The sequence below is a fragment of the Sapajus apella genome, unplaced genomic scaffold (genome assembly GCF_009761245.1).
Source record: "Sapajus apella isolate SASKATOON/1434 unplaced genomic scaffold, GSC_monkey_1.0 scaffold26, whole genome shotgun sequence".
NCBI classification, from domain to species: domain Eukaryota; kingdom Metazoa; phylum Chordata; class Mammalia; order Primates; family Cebidae; genus Sapajus; species Sapajus apella.
In genome coordinates this window covers 979,007-996,624 of record NW_022436966.1, presented here as the reverse complement: position 1 = coordinate 996,624, position 17,618 = coordinate 979,007, and the positions used below count along the sequence as shown (strand labels likewise).

The 17,618-nt window shown below is 37.2% G+C and overlaps 1 protein-coding gene and 1 non-coding gene across 6 annotated transcripts in view; one reads left to right on the top strand and one right to left on the bottom strand.

The window, feature by feature from the left end:
• Positions 1–17,618, bottom strand: part of EXOC6B (exocyst complex component 6B) — a 661,151-nt gene that overhangs the window by 537,018 nt on the left and 106,515 nt on the right. For all 5 annotated transcript variants that reach the window (XM_032292191.1, XM_032292190.1, XM_032292192.1 and 2 more), the window contains exon 6: positions 3,740–3,944. In XM_032292191.1, the coding sequence (XP_032148082.1) occupies positions 3,740–3,944 (205 nt within the window). The remainder of the gene's footprint in view (positions 1–3,739; positions 3,945–17,618) is intronic.
• LOC116560698 lies at positions 15,659–15,856 on the top strand. Its single transcript, XR_004273090.1, has one exon. It is a non-coding gene; the product is annotated as a U2 spliceosomal RNA (small nuclear RNA).

Below are 17,618 nucleotides of genomic sequence, written 5' to 3'. Positions count from 1 at the left end.
ATTGGTTAAGAGACAAGGTTACCCATAAAGAAAAAGGGGCATTATCTCTGTGAAAAAGGAGGAAAACTCTTCACCAAAGTAAAATGCCTTTTCATGTCACACTGAATAGTATTGAATACCAATTTTAAGCTTACTCATACTATGTTATCTCTAGCTATTTCAGATCAAAATTAGAACTTTTTCATTGTTATCTTGCCCTTCTCTATTTCTTCTGTACTAACTGTACAACAGCAATAAGGAGAAAGAAAAAGTAAATGACAAAAGCATGAGAAGTTATAGCTAAACCAAAGTCCGAAAGTACAACCTTATCCAATTTTACCACTGCCAACAGCAAAATGCAATATAGGTCAATTTATTCTCTGATACCCATCTATTATCTAACCTATTGCACCACAGAGATTAGAACGCTTGCTTCCTAATACCCATCTATTATCTAAACTTGGCTACTCAGAAAAGTTCACCAAATACCTTGAACCTATTTGTTAATAGGTTAGTGATGTTAGCATCCATTTTCACTAGTGGTATAAAATTAAACTGTAATGTTTACAATTTTATTCAATCTTTTCTACTACATACTCTTCAAAAATCATAAAGAAATTAGAAAAGGAGCATCCCAGAATATACTACTGATTCTGACATTGATATGGACGGACCTTAATAATTTAAAGGGCTCTCACAAAGAACATATAATTAGATCTATTTCAGAGAGTGTCTAAATCCCCTAACATTTTACATGCACATGAAAATTTTTCCAAAAAGAAGGTTCATGAGTCTCATTATATTCTCAAAAAGTTTATATCCCTAAAATGCTTATGAACTATTGTTACAGATAGCTCCTTTCTTCAAGGTGAATAGAAGGAACTCTGCTTGAAGACCTATCAAGAAAGTCAAACACTACATGCCCCATTAGGCCACAGCCTTCGGTTTAGTAGACTAAGAAGAGCTGAAGTCACTCTGTTGGGAAGAAGACTGGGCTATTTTTTGGCATTTGTTTGCTCTCTTATATGGTTTATTCAGAGGTAAAGGAAAGGTACAAATTAATGACAGACTTTAGCCTAAGTTAAAAAAAAAAAAAAATGTTATACTACTGAAAAAGAGATACTCATTACCCTCAAATCTTCTGGCACTAGGGTAAAATTACCAAATTCAAGGGCAGGATAGCCCTCGAAAGTAGGCTAATACCACCATGGTTCAAGCCAGCTTTTAATGGCACTATACACAAAATCTAAGCTAACAATACAGCTTTCTATATATAGTCATCCCTCAGTATCTACAAGAGATTACTTCCAGGACCTCTCTGCAAATACCAATAACTGTGGATGCTCAAGTCCCTCATATAAAGTTATGTAATGTATGCATATAACCTATGTACAACCTCCTTTATATTTTGAATCATCTCTAGATTACCTATAATATCTAACACAATGTAAAAACTACGCAAAAAGTTGTTATATTGTATTGCTTTTATTTGTATTATTTTGTTATATCTTTTTTTTGTTTGTTTGTTTGTTTGTTTGTTTGAGAAGGAGTTTCACTTCTGTCGATCAGGCTGGAGTGCAGTGATGCAATCTCAGCTCACTGCAACGTTCGCGTCTCAGATTCAAGTTATTCTCCTGCCTCATCCTCCCAAAAAACAAATTAAATGAACCAAAAAATACATAAATATATAAATTAGATTTAAGGAATACATTATTTCTCTTCTCTCACCCCAACTCAGTATCGGTAAAGAAACACTGATCTTTTAAACTTAATGGTCATACAATATATGTGTGCTTTTTCATTGAAGTCAGGTTCAAAATATTTCAGAAGTATATGTAATACAAATAATTTTTTAAAGCAAGCAGAAAAAAAAAAATGTTTAAAAGTGAGATCCCACCTTACCCATAGACCATTCATTTATTCAAAAGAGTAAGAAGCAAAAAATGGTACAAATATACAAATATCAAAATCAAGAAGAGAAAAGAAAGTAAATCCAGGAATGCCAGACCAACTTCTTTGACTACAAAGACCATACTTTGCATGTTTTTGCATAATATCGAGCATACAAGAGGCTTCAACAATATTTCTTTTACATGGTGGTCAATACACAGCCTATGTGAACTCAGTCATTAGTTCTGGGCCAGATCTAAGTCAAAAGATGTTCTATACCAAATGCAGCTTCCATAAAGGCTTTGTACTATACTCTCCTATAAGTTAAAAGCTTAGCAAAAACTTAGCCAGCCACAGCAAAGAATTATCTTGGAAGATACCTTCATTCCTGTAATCAAAATGTGTACCCAGTTAATGTAAAGGTATATTGTCACTGATTAATTTTGTTTGGTTCACCACTATAAAAAATGAAATCATATAATTATTTCTATCAGGTTTACCATCTAGTTTTAAACTCTGCACTTTGTAAAGTATAACACTGACAAAATTTAAAAGAAGAAAGAGGAAATATCTGTCTTCCCTTAGGAAAGGGTGACTGGCAAATCTCTTTTGGAGGATCAAATAGATATTACAGATCAAATAGACATCTGAATAGATTATCAAAGCTATTGAGACCTAAAATACGATTTGAAATATAATCTATTCCCTCATTCCTCACAGAATGATAAAAACTACAAATAATCTATTCAAGAATATACCAAAAAGTTCTTTCCACGAACAACTGAATCTTGTTTTTTGTTGCTGTAGGCTACATCATCAGGTATACTAAAAATATTTAATAAAATCAATGTGACAAATTTCAAGTAAGCAAGTACCACTGTAAAACATTACTGATCTTTCATTCATAATTTAAAAAAAGAAATTTAGATATTCCTCATGACTGGTGACTTAGGGATGAAAAATTTTTTAACAAATGTAAATACTGCTAACATATTTATTAATTTATATTCTGTTAATAAATCTTTTTGTGTGATCATAATTCAAAGCATTTCCCAATAGGCCTTTTTTTTTACTGACACCTATTAATATCAGAAATATGCACATATTGAGGAGGGAGACCCAGGCATCTGGGATTCTCTCCCCCTCTGTCATCCACTGTGCATCTCAATAAAAGAGAGAACAAGCCAGCTGGCACCTCCTGAGTCTCCTTCCTGAAAACAACAGGCTAGGTCTTGGGGAAGCTCTCCAGAAGGCACTATTTTACTTAAAACAAGATCAAACCAGAAACCTTTTCACATGTAAGTCCTAAAACTATGAACCTAAGATTCTTCCACGTGTAACATATAAAGTATAAGCCTATATAAAGGCTGAACCTCCTTCTGTTAAATGAGCTTGGCTGTTAGGCACCTATGCCACCTTGCTCCCAGCTGAAATAAATTCCTTCCTCCTGTATTTGGTGTCTGAGAGATCCTTTCCCACGTCTGCTCCTGCTACAATATAATATGCTGTCTTGCTTACATACTAAATAATCAGCCAAAGACACATGCAGTACAATTTAGGTTATTAACTAGGAGAACTTTAAAACATCTTGAACTTCAAATTCTATGTAAAGTCAAGGAAACTATAGAAACAATAGAAAAATTTCTTCATAACCTCAATGTAAACCCCATGACAATTAATCAATATTTACTGAACATCTACAGAGCAAAACAATATAATTGTCCATTGCTCTGTTAAAAAAAGAAAACATTTTTAATCATGTATTCCCATAAAATAATAAGAAACAACTAGGCACTTGGCAAAGAGAAACCTGTGTTGAACTGAGTACTGATAAAGCCACTAGCCAACCTATCAAAAACCCAAGACCTACTTGCTTCATGGCAGTCTCTCCAATTTTGTCTGAATGTTTGCGGATGCTCTCCAGAAAGTCTTTGAGATCAGACATAGAAACATCTTTTATTTCTTCTCGAAGCTTGGGGATGTTGTCCACCATCACCTTGCAGAATCGATAGTGGCTTACTTGAGGCAGGTAGGTATGCTCTAGATGTTCCAGAGTTTTCAGTGCAGGATAATGCCTACAAAAGGAATTGATCACCTTTAGCTCACTCAGTCTTCTTTCGGTTAGGCAAAATGTCTAGCCTGAATTGGTTTTCACTTTGGCATTAAGACAAATCCAGCATTAAGTTTTAACGAGAACATCATTGAAAAGAATCTCAAATTATTAAAAATTAACACATACCTTAAAAGGCTGGAAAATTATAATCAAAAAAGGTTTTATCCAAAGAATGCATAACACTTAAAATAGCTACCAATAAAATTAATGACATAAGAAATAAAAGGGGCCAGGTGTGGTGGATCATGCCTGTAATCACAGCACTTTGGGAGGCCAAGACAGGGGGATCACTTGAGGCCAAGAGTTCGAGACGAGCCTGGTCAACACAGTGAAACCCCATCTCTACTAAAAATACAAATATTAGTCAGGCATGGTGGTGCAAGCCTGTAATCTCAGCTACTCCGGAAGCTGAGGCACAAGAATCACCTGAACCAAAGAGGTGGAGGTTTCAGTGAGCCAAGATCACACCACTGCACTCCATCCTGGGTGATGAAGTAAGACTCAGTCTTAAAAAATAAAATAAAATGAAAAAAAGAATTATCATCTCAATGTCAAAAAAAAAATTCATCCTATAAAATGAAGTATTCAAGGCTAGACTTCCAACTATGGCACACAGAAAAGCTGGGCAAATCTTCTATCCAAAGAAAACAAATGTAAGCTATCCAAAACTATTTCAGGGCTCTGGAAACTGAACAAAAGAAAACAACAAATCAAGAAGTGTTTATTCATAATAACTGCTCAACAGTGGGACTCTGTAGCTTTCTTGCCTGGGGCTACTTCCATCACCCTCCCCCTCTAATTCCTCTGCCCCTGGTCATTGGCCATGGCTAGTCATGAAAACCAACAACTTTGCTGACATGAGGAGCTGACATAATTTGGAGCAGAGGGCAAAAAACTCACATTGAGTAATGCTGTTAGTGAAAGTAGTAAACTCAGTAAAAATAAATCAATAAATAAGAGAAAAGTCTCCAGCTCTATTGGTCAAAAGTTACAATTTGGGTTGGGGCAAACAAAAGACCAAAGGACTAACCAGAAATTTAACAGGAAAGTCATAGAAATAGAAGATCTACAGAAGGGATTGATAAACTCTCTGCAAGTGCTAGCTGGCTGAGAGGCTATGCATACCTGCAGGACACCTAAAAGGGTCTAGGCAGTCCACACATCCCTGGCTGACTAGAAGGCTGTAGACAAGCACGTGGGAAACCTAAGAAGGTAGGTGAAAGTTTAAGCTGACTTTAAAACTGCTTTTAACGTAGTCCCTAACCCACATACAAACTCACTGGCAAAGAGTGGAAATCTTACTGACTCAAGGTTGTTTGAGCGTAACCTCTAACCAATCATTAGCTGACGACTATTTAAAAATCAAAGTGAAATATGATACCTTGCCACATAAACAAGACAGAAAATACCTTGCTAGCAGACCTGCCTTACAAGAAATACTAAAGGACGCTTGAAAGGAAATGACAGCAGATGGTAACTTGAATTCACAGAAAGAAATGAAGAACATGGGAAATAGTAAATATATGCTAAATATAAAAGACGAATAAAGATATTTTTAATCTTTTCTTAACTTCTTTAAAAGATAAGATTTTTTAAAGCAATGATTATAACACTGTATCGTATTTACAAATTATGTTAAGTGTAATATATAACAATAACAGCACAAAAGAGTAGGAAAGAAGTGAAGCTAATTGAAGCAAAACTCTACTATATATTCCACCAAATCTATATCAGCAATGACCTGTGATAAGATGCATATTATAATCCATAGAGCAACCTCTAAAAAAATAAAAAATATGCATCATTTAAAAATCAAAAGAATTCAAATAGCATACTACAAAATATTTAACACAAAAGAAGGCAGTAAAAGAGCAACAAAAACAAAAGACATGAAAAATATAGAAAACAAGAACAAAATCCAACCATATCAATAATTACATTAAATGTGAATGGGCTAAGCACTACAGTTGGATGGCCAACACTGTCAGGACTTAAAAATCATGATCCAACTAAATATTGTCCACAAGAAAAACACTTACATTCAAAGGTAAAAATAAGTCGAAAGTAAAAGGTGAAAGAAGATAAACCATACAAAAAATCACCATAAGGCTGGGTGTGGTGGCTCACACCTGTAATGCCAACACTTTGGGAGGTCAAGGTGGGCAGATCACTTGAGCTAAGGAGTTTGAGATCTACCTGGTCAACAAGGCAAAACCTCATCTCTACCAAAAAAATTACAAAAAATTAGCCAGGTGTGGTGGCACGCACCTGTAGTCCCAACTACTTGGGAAGCTGAGGTGGGAGGATCAGTTAAACCTGGGTGGGCGGAGGTTGCAGTGAGCTGAGATCAGGCCACCGCACTCTAGCCTGGATAACAGAGTAAGACCCGTCACAATAAATAAATAAATAAAGGAACCACAAAGGAGCTGAAATGGCTGTACTAATATGAGATACAAAAGACTTTAAGCCAACATATATGCTAGTAACACAGAGTGACATTCCATAATAATAAAAGAGATGACATTTGTCTAATAGGAAAGCTTCTGTAAGTATAAGAGGACAAATAAAATTAAGATTAATAAAGCTGAATAGGTAAAAACAAAATAAGTTGTGCAAAAAACCATAAGAATAAAGAGAAAAACTGGTAAATGTTATTTGTAATTTGTACATAAAAGATTAATAGGCTGGGCATGGTAGCGCATACCTGTAATTCCAGCACTTTGGGAGGCCAAGGCCTGTGGATCACTTGAGATCACAAACCTAGGCAATATGGTGAAACCCCTTCTCCACTAAAGACACAAAAATTAGTCAGATATGGTGGCATGCACCTGTAACCCCAGCTACTCAAGAGGCTGAGGCAGGGGAATTGCTTGAACCTGGGAGAAAAAGGTTGCAGTGAGATGAGATGGCACCACTGAACTCCAGCCTGGGTGATAGAGTGAGACTCCATCTCAAAAAAAAGGAAAAAAAAAAAAGATTGATAAACTTGAGTTGTTTTTGTAAAAAAAAAAAAAAAAAAAAAACAAAAAAAATTGAAAAAAAAACCGAAAAGGGCCAAACAAAATTTTTTAAAAAAAAAAGTTTTAACTGATATGTGAAAAAATACAAATCAAACTGCCACAGATTTCTTAAAAGATAATGTGTATTATATCAGGGGTTTCAATAAATGGAATTCACAGCCGACTGACAAGTTTCTATTAATGATATAAGTTTTCAATGAATAATTTTAGCAAAACAACTATTTTAAGCAATTGCATTTCAAAAAAAAAAAAAGATGAGCAATCCAAGATGGCTGATTAGACACAACTCCAGTGCACAACACCCAGTGAGAGAGAGACGCAGAAATCCAGAGATCTCCTAGCTCCAACCGAGGCACCAGGTGCATTTCAACGGGTCTGGTCTGACGGTGAGCAAAGCCCACTCAGGGCAGATGAGGCGGGGAGGGGTGCTGCTTCACCCAGAAAGTTTATCTGACCAGCGAGTCGGAGGCTCCCTCTCTGGGGCTCCAGTCCAGATACAGCGCTTCCCCCAAAGCCTCAGCAATACAAACAACAGAGGATCTTTGCCAGTCAAACGCTGGGAATTACAAGCGCAGAGTTGTATAAGAGCCTGTGGACTGAGCTATCGCCCCCTCCCCCCACCCAGAGAGAGAGGGAGCTGTAAGTGGGAACAGCTGGGCAGGCCCCTACCCCATGACCTGAAAGAGAGGAAGCTGAACGGGGGGAGACAGTCAGGTGTGGCTGGGCAGGTCCCTATCCTCCCACACAAACCCCAGAGGGATGAGGCTCTGACTCTAGTGGGTTGTGCAGCCAGTGCCACAGTCTGAGTTGAACGCTGAATGATCCAGCCCAGTGGAGGAAGGGCACAACCCACCACTAGAGGGGTGCGACTGGGCTACATGTTTTAACAAAAAACACAGGAAGCCTACATAGCAACTGGATGGCGTTCTTGACAACCCAGCAGCCCTACAGGTCAGCGGAAGAGGCGGGCCTAATCTCCCAGTATAAACAAAAAAGACACAGGAAGCTTCCCTAGTAACCTGAAGGAGTCCCTAGAAACCCAGTAGCACCTCCACAGGCAGAAAAGCGACTTCATCAAGCAGCTCCCTGACACCACAGCCAGGTAAATCCGCAAAGACGGGAAAAAAACAGTGCAAAAAAGATGAAACTATCAAAGACCAGAACACCTGTTCTCCTTCAAGGGATCACAACTCCTCAACAACACAGGATCACAACTTGACCAAGGAGTGTGAGGAATTGACAGAAACAGGCTTCAGAAGGCGGATAATAACAAACTTTCTGAGCTAAAGGAACACGTTCTAACTCAATGCAAAGAAACCAAAAACCTTGAAAAAAGGTTAGACGAAATGCTAACTAGAATAATCAGCTTAGAGAAGAACATAAATGACTTGATGGAGTTGAAAAACACAGCACAAGAACTATGTGAAGCAAACACAAGTTTTAATAGCCGAACTGCTCAAGCAGAAGAAAGGATATCAAAGACTGAAGATCAACTCAATGAAATAAAAAGAGAAGGCAAGACAAGAGAAAAAAGAGTGAAAAGAAATGAACAAAGCCTCCAAGAAATGCGGGATTATGTGAAAAGACTTAATCTATGCTTGACCGATGTACCTGAATATGATGGGGAGAATGAATTCAAGCTGGAAAACACGCTCCAGGATATTATCCAAGAGAACGTCCCAAGCCTAGCAAGGCAGTCCAAATTTCAAATTCAAGAAATACAGAGAACTCCACAAAGATATTCCTCAAGAAGAGCAACCCCAAGGCACATAATCGTCAGATTCACCAGGATTCAAATGAAGGAAAAAATGCTAAGGGCAGCCAGAGAGCAAGGTCAGGTCACCCACAGAGGGAAGCCAATCAGACTCACAGCAGATCTCTCAGGAGAAACCCTACCAGCCAGAAGAGAGTGGGGTCCAATATTCAACATCCTTAAAGAACTTTCAACCCAGAATCTCATATCCAGCCAAAGTAAGCTTCGTAAGTGAAGGAGAAATAAAATCCTTTACAGACAAACAATTATTGTGAGATTTTGTCACCACCAGACCTGCCCTACAAGAGCTCCTGAAAGAAACACTAAGCATGGAAAGGAACAAGTACCAGTCACTGCAAAAGCACACCAGCTGACAAAGACCAAAAATGCAATGAAGAAAATGAGTCAACTAATGGGAAAGAAAACCAGCCAGTAACAAAATGGCAGGATCAAATCCACACATAACAATATTAACATTGAATGTAAATGGCCTAAACACCCCAATCAAAAGACACGGACTGGCAAACTGGATAAAAAGTCAGAACCCTTCGGTGTGCTGTATTCACGAAACTCATCTCACATACAAAGACACACATAGACTCAAAGGGATGGAAGAAGATTTACCAAGCAAATGGGAGAAAAAAATAAAGCAGGGGTTGCAATCCTAGTCTCCAATAAAATGGACTTCAAACCAACAAAGATCAAAAGAGACAAAGAAGGACACTACATAATGGTAAAAGGATCAATCCAACAGGAAGAGCTAACTATCCTAAATATATACGCCCCCAACACAGGAGCACCCAGATACATAAAGCAAGTTCTTAACGATCTAAAACGAGATTTAGACTCCCTCACAATAATATTGGGAGACTTCAACACTCTACTGTCAATATTAGACAGTTTAATGAGACAGAAAATTAACAAGGATATCCAGGACTTGAATGCAGAGCTGGACCAAGTGGACCTAATACACATATATAGAATGCTCCACCCCAAATCCACAGAACATACATTTTTCTCAACACCACATTACACTTACTCTAAAATTGACCACATCATTGGAAGCAAATCACTCCTCAGCAAATGCAAAAGAACAGAAATCATAACAATCAGTCTATTAGACCACAGCGCAATCAGACTAGAACTCAGGATCAAGAAACATACTTAAACCTGCACAATCACTTGGAAACTGAACAACTTGTTTCTGAGTATCAACTGGGTAAACAATGAAATAAAGGCAGAAATAAAGATGTTCTTCAAAACCAACCAGAATGAAGACACAACTTACCAGAACTTCTGGGACACCTTTAAAGCAGTGTCGAGAGGGAAATTTATAGCAATAAATGCCCACCAGAGAAGAGAGGAAAGATCTAAAATCGACACCCTATCATCAAAATTGAAAGAGCGAGAGGAGCAAGATCGAAAAAACTCAAAAGCTAGCAGAAGAAAAGAAATAACTAACATCAGAGCAGAACTGAAGGCGATAGAGACACAAAAAAACCTTTAAAAAAATCAATAAACCCAGGAGCTGGTTTTTTGATAAGATCAACAAAATAGACCGCTAGCCAGATTAATAAAAAAGAAAAGGAAGAATCAAATAGATGCAATAAAAGAGGATAAAGGGGATATCACCACTGATCCCACAGAAATACAAACTACCATCAGAGATTACTACAAACAGCTCTACTCACATAAACCAGTAAACCAGGAAGAAATGGATAAATTCCTAGATACTTGTACTTTACCAAGACTAAACCAGGAGGAAGCTGAAACCCTGAATAGACCAATAACAAGGGGTGAAGTAGAGGCAGCAATCAATAGCTCTACTAACCAAAAAAAGTACAGGTCCAGACGGGTTCACAGCCGAATTCTACCAGACGTACAAAGTGGAGCTGGTTCCATTCCTTCTGAAACTGTATCAAACAATACAAAAGGAGGGAATCCTCCCTAACTCATTTTATGAGACCAACATCATCCTAATGCCAAAACCAGGCAGAGGCTCAACTAAAAGAGAAAACTTCAGGCCAATATCAATGATGAACATCGACAAAAAAAAATCTTCAATAAAATACTGGCAAACAGCTTGCAACAGCACATCAAGAAGCTTAACCCTCACGGCCAAGTAGGCTTCATCCCAGGGATGCAAGGCTGGTTCAACATATGCAAATCCAAGATGGAGAGAGATCCAAGATGGCTGATCACTAGCAGCTCGGGATTGTAGCTCCCACTGAAAGAGCAGAGAACGAGAGGACGCCACACTTTCAGATCAATTTTTGTTGATCCAGGAGATTCCCAGCGGAGGAGCCCCAAGTGTCGCCAGCGCAACTCTTGAGGCCAGTGAGGCAGTTTTGCCACTGCCTTGGAGCGGCGGTTCTTGGTGCAGAGTCAGAAAAGCACCATCTATCTTAAAGCCGCTGTTTTGGCGGGCACAGCGGGTTGCTCATATTTTAGCACCGGGAATCAACAAGTTGGACGTCCATTCAGAAACCCAACTATAAAGACAGTAATTATAAAGACCACAGATGGATAAATTTATAACGAAGGGAAGAAACCAGCCTAAAAAGGCTGAGAATACCCAAAATCAGAATGCCTCCGCCTCTACAGGGGATCACAGTTCCTCATCAGCAACGGAACAAGGCCTGATGGAGAAAGACTGTGTTCCATTAGCAGAAGCAGGCTTTAAAAAGTGGATGATAAGAAACTTCTGGGAATTAAAAGAATTTGTTCTAACCCAATGTAAAGAAACTAAGAACTTTGAAAAAAGGTTTGACGAAATGTTAACAATAACACACAATTTAGAGAGGAATATAAGTGAATTAATGGAGCTGAAAAATACAACACAAGAGCTTTGCAAACTATGCACAAGTTTTAACAGCCAAATTGATCAAGCAGAAGAAAAGATATCAGAGGTCGAAGACCAACTTTATGAAATAAAACAAAAAGACAAGATTAGAGAAAAAAGGATAAAAAAGAACAAGCAAAGTCTCCAAGAAATATGGAACTATGTGAACAGACCTAATCTACGTTTGACAGGTGTGCCTGAATGTGACGAAGAGAATCAATCCAAGCTGGAAAATACGCTTCAGGATATTATCCAGGAAAACTTTCCCAACCTAGCAAGGCAGGACAATATTCAACTCCAGGTAATACAGAGAACACCACAAAGATATTCCTCAAGAAGACCAACCTCAAGGCACATAATCGCCAGATTCACCAGGGTTGAAATGAAAGAGAAAATACTGAGGGCAGCCAGAGAGAAAGGTCAGGTTACCCATAAAGGGAAGCCCATCAGACTCACAGCAGATCTCTCAGCAGAAACCCTACAAGACAGAAGAGAGTGGGGGCCAATATTCAATATCCTTAAAGAAAAGAACTTTCAATCCAGAATTTTACATCCAGCCAAACTACGCTTCATAAGTGAAGGAAAAATAAAATATTTTGTGAACAAGCAAGCACCCAGAGATTTCATCACCACCAGGCCTGCTTTACAAGAGCTTCTGAAAGAACCACTACAAATAGAAAGGAACAACCAGTATCAGCCTTTCTAAAAAATACCAAAAAATAAAGAACATCAACATAATTAAGAAATTGCATCAACAAATGGGCAAAACAGCCAGCTAACATTAAATGACAGTATCAAACACACATATATTGTTATTAATTCTAAATTTAAATCGACTAAGTCCCCCAATCCAAAGACACAGACAGGCAAAAAAAGCCAAGACCCATTGGTATGCTACATCCAGATCCATCTCACATGCAAGAATACACAAAGATTCAAAACAAAGGGATGGAGAAAAATTTACCAACCAAATGGAGAGCAAAAATAAATAAATAGAAAGCAGTAGTTGCAATTTTTGCTGATAAAATAGACTTCAAAGCAACAAAGATCAAAAGAAGCAAAGAAGGATATTACATAAAGATAAAAGGAACAAGAAGAGCTAAAGATCCTAAATATATATGCACCCAATACAGAAATATCCAGATATATAAGACTTATAAAGAGACTTGGACTCCCACACAATAATAGTGGGAGACTTCAACATCAATATTAGACAGGTCAGTGAGACAGAAAGTTAACATCAATATTCAGGACTTGAACTCAGATCCGGAACAAGTAGACTTAATTAACATTCATAGAACTCTCCACTTTAAATACACAAAATATATACTCTTATCAGTACTACATCACACGTATTTACAGGTTTAAATGAAATATTGGTTGGCTGCTTGTTAATTATTTTCTTCCCTCATTTTTTTTTATGTCTCTATTATTAAACACAATTACAGGCATACCCATTTTTAGACTGCATTCTAGCCCGGGCAATAAAGCAACACCCCTGTTCTCTCTCCCTCTTCCTCTTCCTCTTTCTTCCTTTCCTTTATTCTTTTTCTTCTTTTTTTTAATTCTTTTTCTTTCTTTCTCTCTTTCTTCAAAAAAAAAAAAAAAGAACAAAGACTTTAGTGCCAAACAGACCCAGATTTGAGTCCCAGCTCAACCTGGACAAGTGGCTTACCCTCTCTAAGCCTACATGATTATCTCAACTAATGCAGAGAAGGCCTTCCACAAAATTCAACAGCCCTTCATACTAAAAACTCTCAATAAACTAGGTATTGATGGAACGTATCATAAAATGATAAAAGCTATATATGGCAAACCTACAGCCAATATCATACTGAATGGGCAAAAGCTGGAAGAATTCCCTTTGAAATAAGGCACTAAACAAGGATGCCCTCAATCACCACTCCTATTCAACATAGCATTGGATGTTCTAGCCAGAGCAATCATGCAAGAAAGAAATGAAGGTATTCAATTAGGAAAGGAGGAAGTCAAACTGCCTCTATTTGCAGATGACATGATTGTGTATTAGAATCATGATACAGCCTAAACTCTTCTAAAACTGATAAGCAACTTCAGCAAAGTCTCAGGATACAAAATCAATGTGCAGAAATCACAAGCATTCCTATATACCAATAACAGGCAAATAGAGAGCCAAATCAAGAGTGAAGTCCCATTCACAATTGCTACAAAGAGAATAAAATACCTAGTAATACAACTAACAAATGATGTAAAGGACCTCTTCAAGGAGAACTACAAACCACTGCTCAATGAAATAAGAGAGGACACAAACAGATGGAGAAACATTCCATGCTCATGGTTAGGAAGAATCAATATCGTGAAAATGGCCATACTGCCAAAGTAATCTATAGATTCAATGCTGTCCCCATCATGCTACCAATGACCTTCTTTACAGAACTGGAAAAAACCACTTTAAACTTCATATGGAATCACAAAAGACCCCACATAGCCAAGACAATCCTAAGCAAAAAGAACAAAGCCAGAGGCATCACACTGCCAGACTTCAAACTATACTACAAGGCTACAGTAATCAAAACAGCATGGTACTGGTATCAAAACAGAAACAGAGACCAATGGAACAGAACAGAGACCCCAGAAGAAACACCACACATCTACAACCATCTGATCTTTGACAAACCCAGCAAAAACAAGCAATGGGGAAAGGACTCCATGTTTAATAAATGATGTTGGGAAAACTGGCTAGCAATGTGCAGAAAGCAGAAACTGGACCCCTACCTGTCACCTTACACTAAAATTAACTCCAGATGGATCAAAGATTTAAACATAAAACCTAACACCATAAAAACAGTAGAAGAAAATGTAGGCAAAATCATCCAGGACATAGGCATAGGCAAGGACTTCATGACTAAAACACCAAAAGCAATGGCAATAAAAGTCAAGATAGACAAATGGGATTTAATTAAACTCCAGAGCTTCTGTGCAGCAAAAAAAAAAACCATTGTTGGAGCAAATCGACAACCAACAGAATAGGGAAAAATTTTTGCAACCTACCCATCTGAAAAAGGGCTAATATCCAGAATCTAGAAAGAACTAAAACAGATATACAAGAAAAAAACAAACAACCCCATTCAAAAGTGGGAGAAGGATATGAACAGACATTTTACAAAAGAAGACAGATCTGAGGCCAACAAACATATGAAAAAATGCTCATCATCACTGTCATTAGAGAAATGCAAATCAAAACCACACTGAGATATCATTTCACGCGAGTTAGAATGGTGATCATTAAAAAATCTGGAGACAACAGATGCTGGAGAGGATGTGAAGAAATACGAACACTTTTACACGGTTGGTGGGATTGTAAATTAGTTCAACCATTGTGGAAGACGGTGTGGCGATTTCTCAAGGATCTAGAAATAGAAATTCCATTTGACCCAGCATTCCCATTTCTGGGTATATACCCAAAGTATTATAAATCATTCTACTATAAAGACACATGCACACATATGTTCATTGCAGCCCTGTGTACAATAGCAAAGACCTGGAACGAACCCAAATGCCCATCAATGATAGAGTGGACAAAGAAAATGTGGTACATATACACCATGGAATACTATGCAGCCATAAAAAAATGATTAGTTCGTGTCCTTTGCAGGGACTTGGATGAATCTGGAAACCATCATTCTCAGCAAACTGACACAAGAACAGAAAGCCCAACACCGTATGTTTTCACTCATAGGTGGGTACTGAACAACAAGAACCCATGGACTCAGGGAGAGGAGCATCACACACAGAGGGCAGTTGGAGTGGGTAGGGGAGAGACAGCGCAGGGTGGGGAGGGAGGGAAGGGTGGGGAAGGATAACATGGGGAGAAATGCCAGATATAGTATGCACCTAAAGTAAAATAAATAAATTTTTTAAAAAAGATGCACAGCAGTATGTATAAGCCTCTTGAATTATAGAGTTATTTGTATTACCAAATAAAAAAACTAACCTAGATATCTAATAAGTAGTAAAAGGCAAATAAAATAGCAAAATGTTTACAATATTGTTGAATGAAAATCATTCCAAAAATAGATCTTATTGCCTCTTGGCCTTTTGGCTAAGATCAAATTTAATATCTGATATATCTTACCAGTTTAACAGCTGATACATCCTCTTATCAGAGGGCAATATTTATTAAATGGATTTTTGGAGCAAGGACATAGAATGAGAACTTATTTAATGCACTCCATGCATCAACCTGGCATTGCAGTACCTCCAGGAATGATGCTCCAACTGAAAATATATATATATATTTCACAAGTATAATCATAACATTCTTCAAAATTATAAATATTTACATATAAATTATGAAGATATATGCATGTATGAGATATATATCACTGAAAACACACACACACACACACACACACACACACACAAGTACAGAGAAAAATAAATACAAAAATGTTAGCCACAATATTTTTCCTTTGGATGGCAATATTATGGGGTAATAAATTTCTCCTTCATACTTACAATTTCCTAATTTCCACATTTCCCAATTTCCACATTTCCCATGATATATTTGGTATAAGAAAAATTCAGTTCCATCCTTATAAACAAAAAAGGCTTACATCTCTATTTTGGACTTTAAGAATGATTTTCACAGCAGACACTTAAGGTCTTCTTGCTTGGATGAATTTAGTACCACAAATGCTGAAGACTAGAAATGGTTTTACTTGTTTTTGTTTTTTGGGTTTTTTTTAAAGTTTTCCTTTATGTGTTCCAAAAATCAAGGTCTTTGTTCAAGTAAATGAAAGAAAGGTTTCTTCCCCTGAATTTAGAAATAAAAGTACAAATATAGTTAAATCTGAAATCATTGCTCTAATTAAAATTTTATAGGCTCAAAAACAACACAATTCACATGGTTTGGTGTAAACAGAATGGTGTTTACACTACAATTAGGTATGAAGAGCTATCTGCAATAAAATGCAATTCCTCTAGAGAGAAACTTTAGAATGGATAGAAAGCCAGAAATTAAGCCAAAAAGATAAACACACTTTGGGGTTTAGTTATATTTTGGAACATTGTTTATAGAATGAGGAAAATTCAACAATGTTGCCTGCAGACACAAGGCACATTCACTGATGAGACACATGGCTCATGCTGAAAACATCTGGTCTGTCAAATAGCTCCACATTTTTCAAGGCTAATTAGTACAAAACCCAGTGATTCCTGGCAACAAAGAATGTCACCCTATTTCCGCATTGTCCCTCCCCTAGCATAGTCACATTTTAGCTATAACAAATCAGTAATAATCAAATGTCTAGTCTATTTCAATATCCATGACAGGTTAAAGAATGATAGCTAACTACACCTGTATAGCAGTCACCAAAAGAAAAAAAATTATGTCCAGTGATCACAAAAATCCAAAATTAGATTTTGATGTACTCTTGACAATCTCCAAACATTATTAAAACTGAATCAAAAGGCAAATTCCTAAGTTTCAATTGCATGTGTGGTCACTCTCTCCCCTCTTCACATGCAGGCTCCTTAACAGAGATACAATAAGAAGTAAAGTAAAGAAAATACAAGCAGAGAATAAAAGGGAAGAAGGCAGGGAAAGAGGTTCTAAATAATCCTACAAACTGAATAGCCATGATCAGAAGAGCAGGCATGGTTGAATGCTAAAGCAAGAATAAGAATATTGATTCCAAGCAAATTAAATGTTGGTACTTTCTTGCCATAGCATGGAATTCTTTCACAGTGATGGTTTCTAAAATTCTAGGAAGTGATCATGGAAAGCAAATTGCAACTATCTGTAAGAAACTTTTTTAAATTCAGAGTATGATAAAATATGAAATAAAAGCTTTCATCACAGAAAAATATTAGTGTCATTCCTAATCAAAGAGCATCAGTAACATATTTAATCTCTTCTGTGTGCTAGAGATAGAAAGATGTTCAGATGCCTTTCCTCAGGGAGCATAAAATGCAGTAGAATAATCAGTATTTATAGTTAAAAAAAAAAAATAACCAGACTTTCAGCTATGAAAGCCTAAC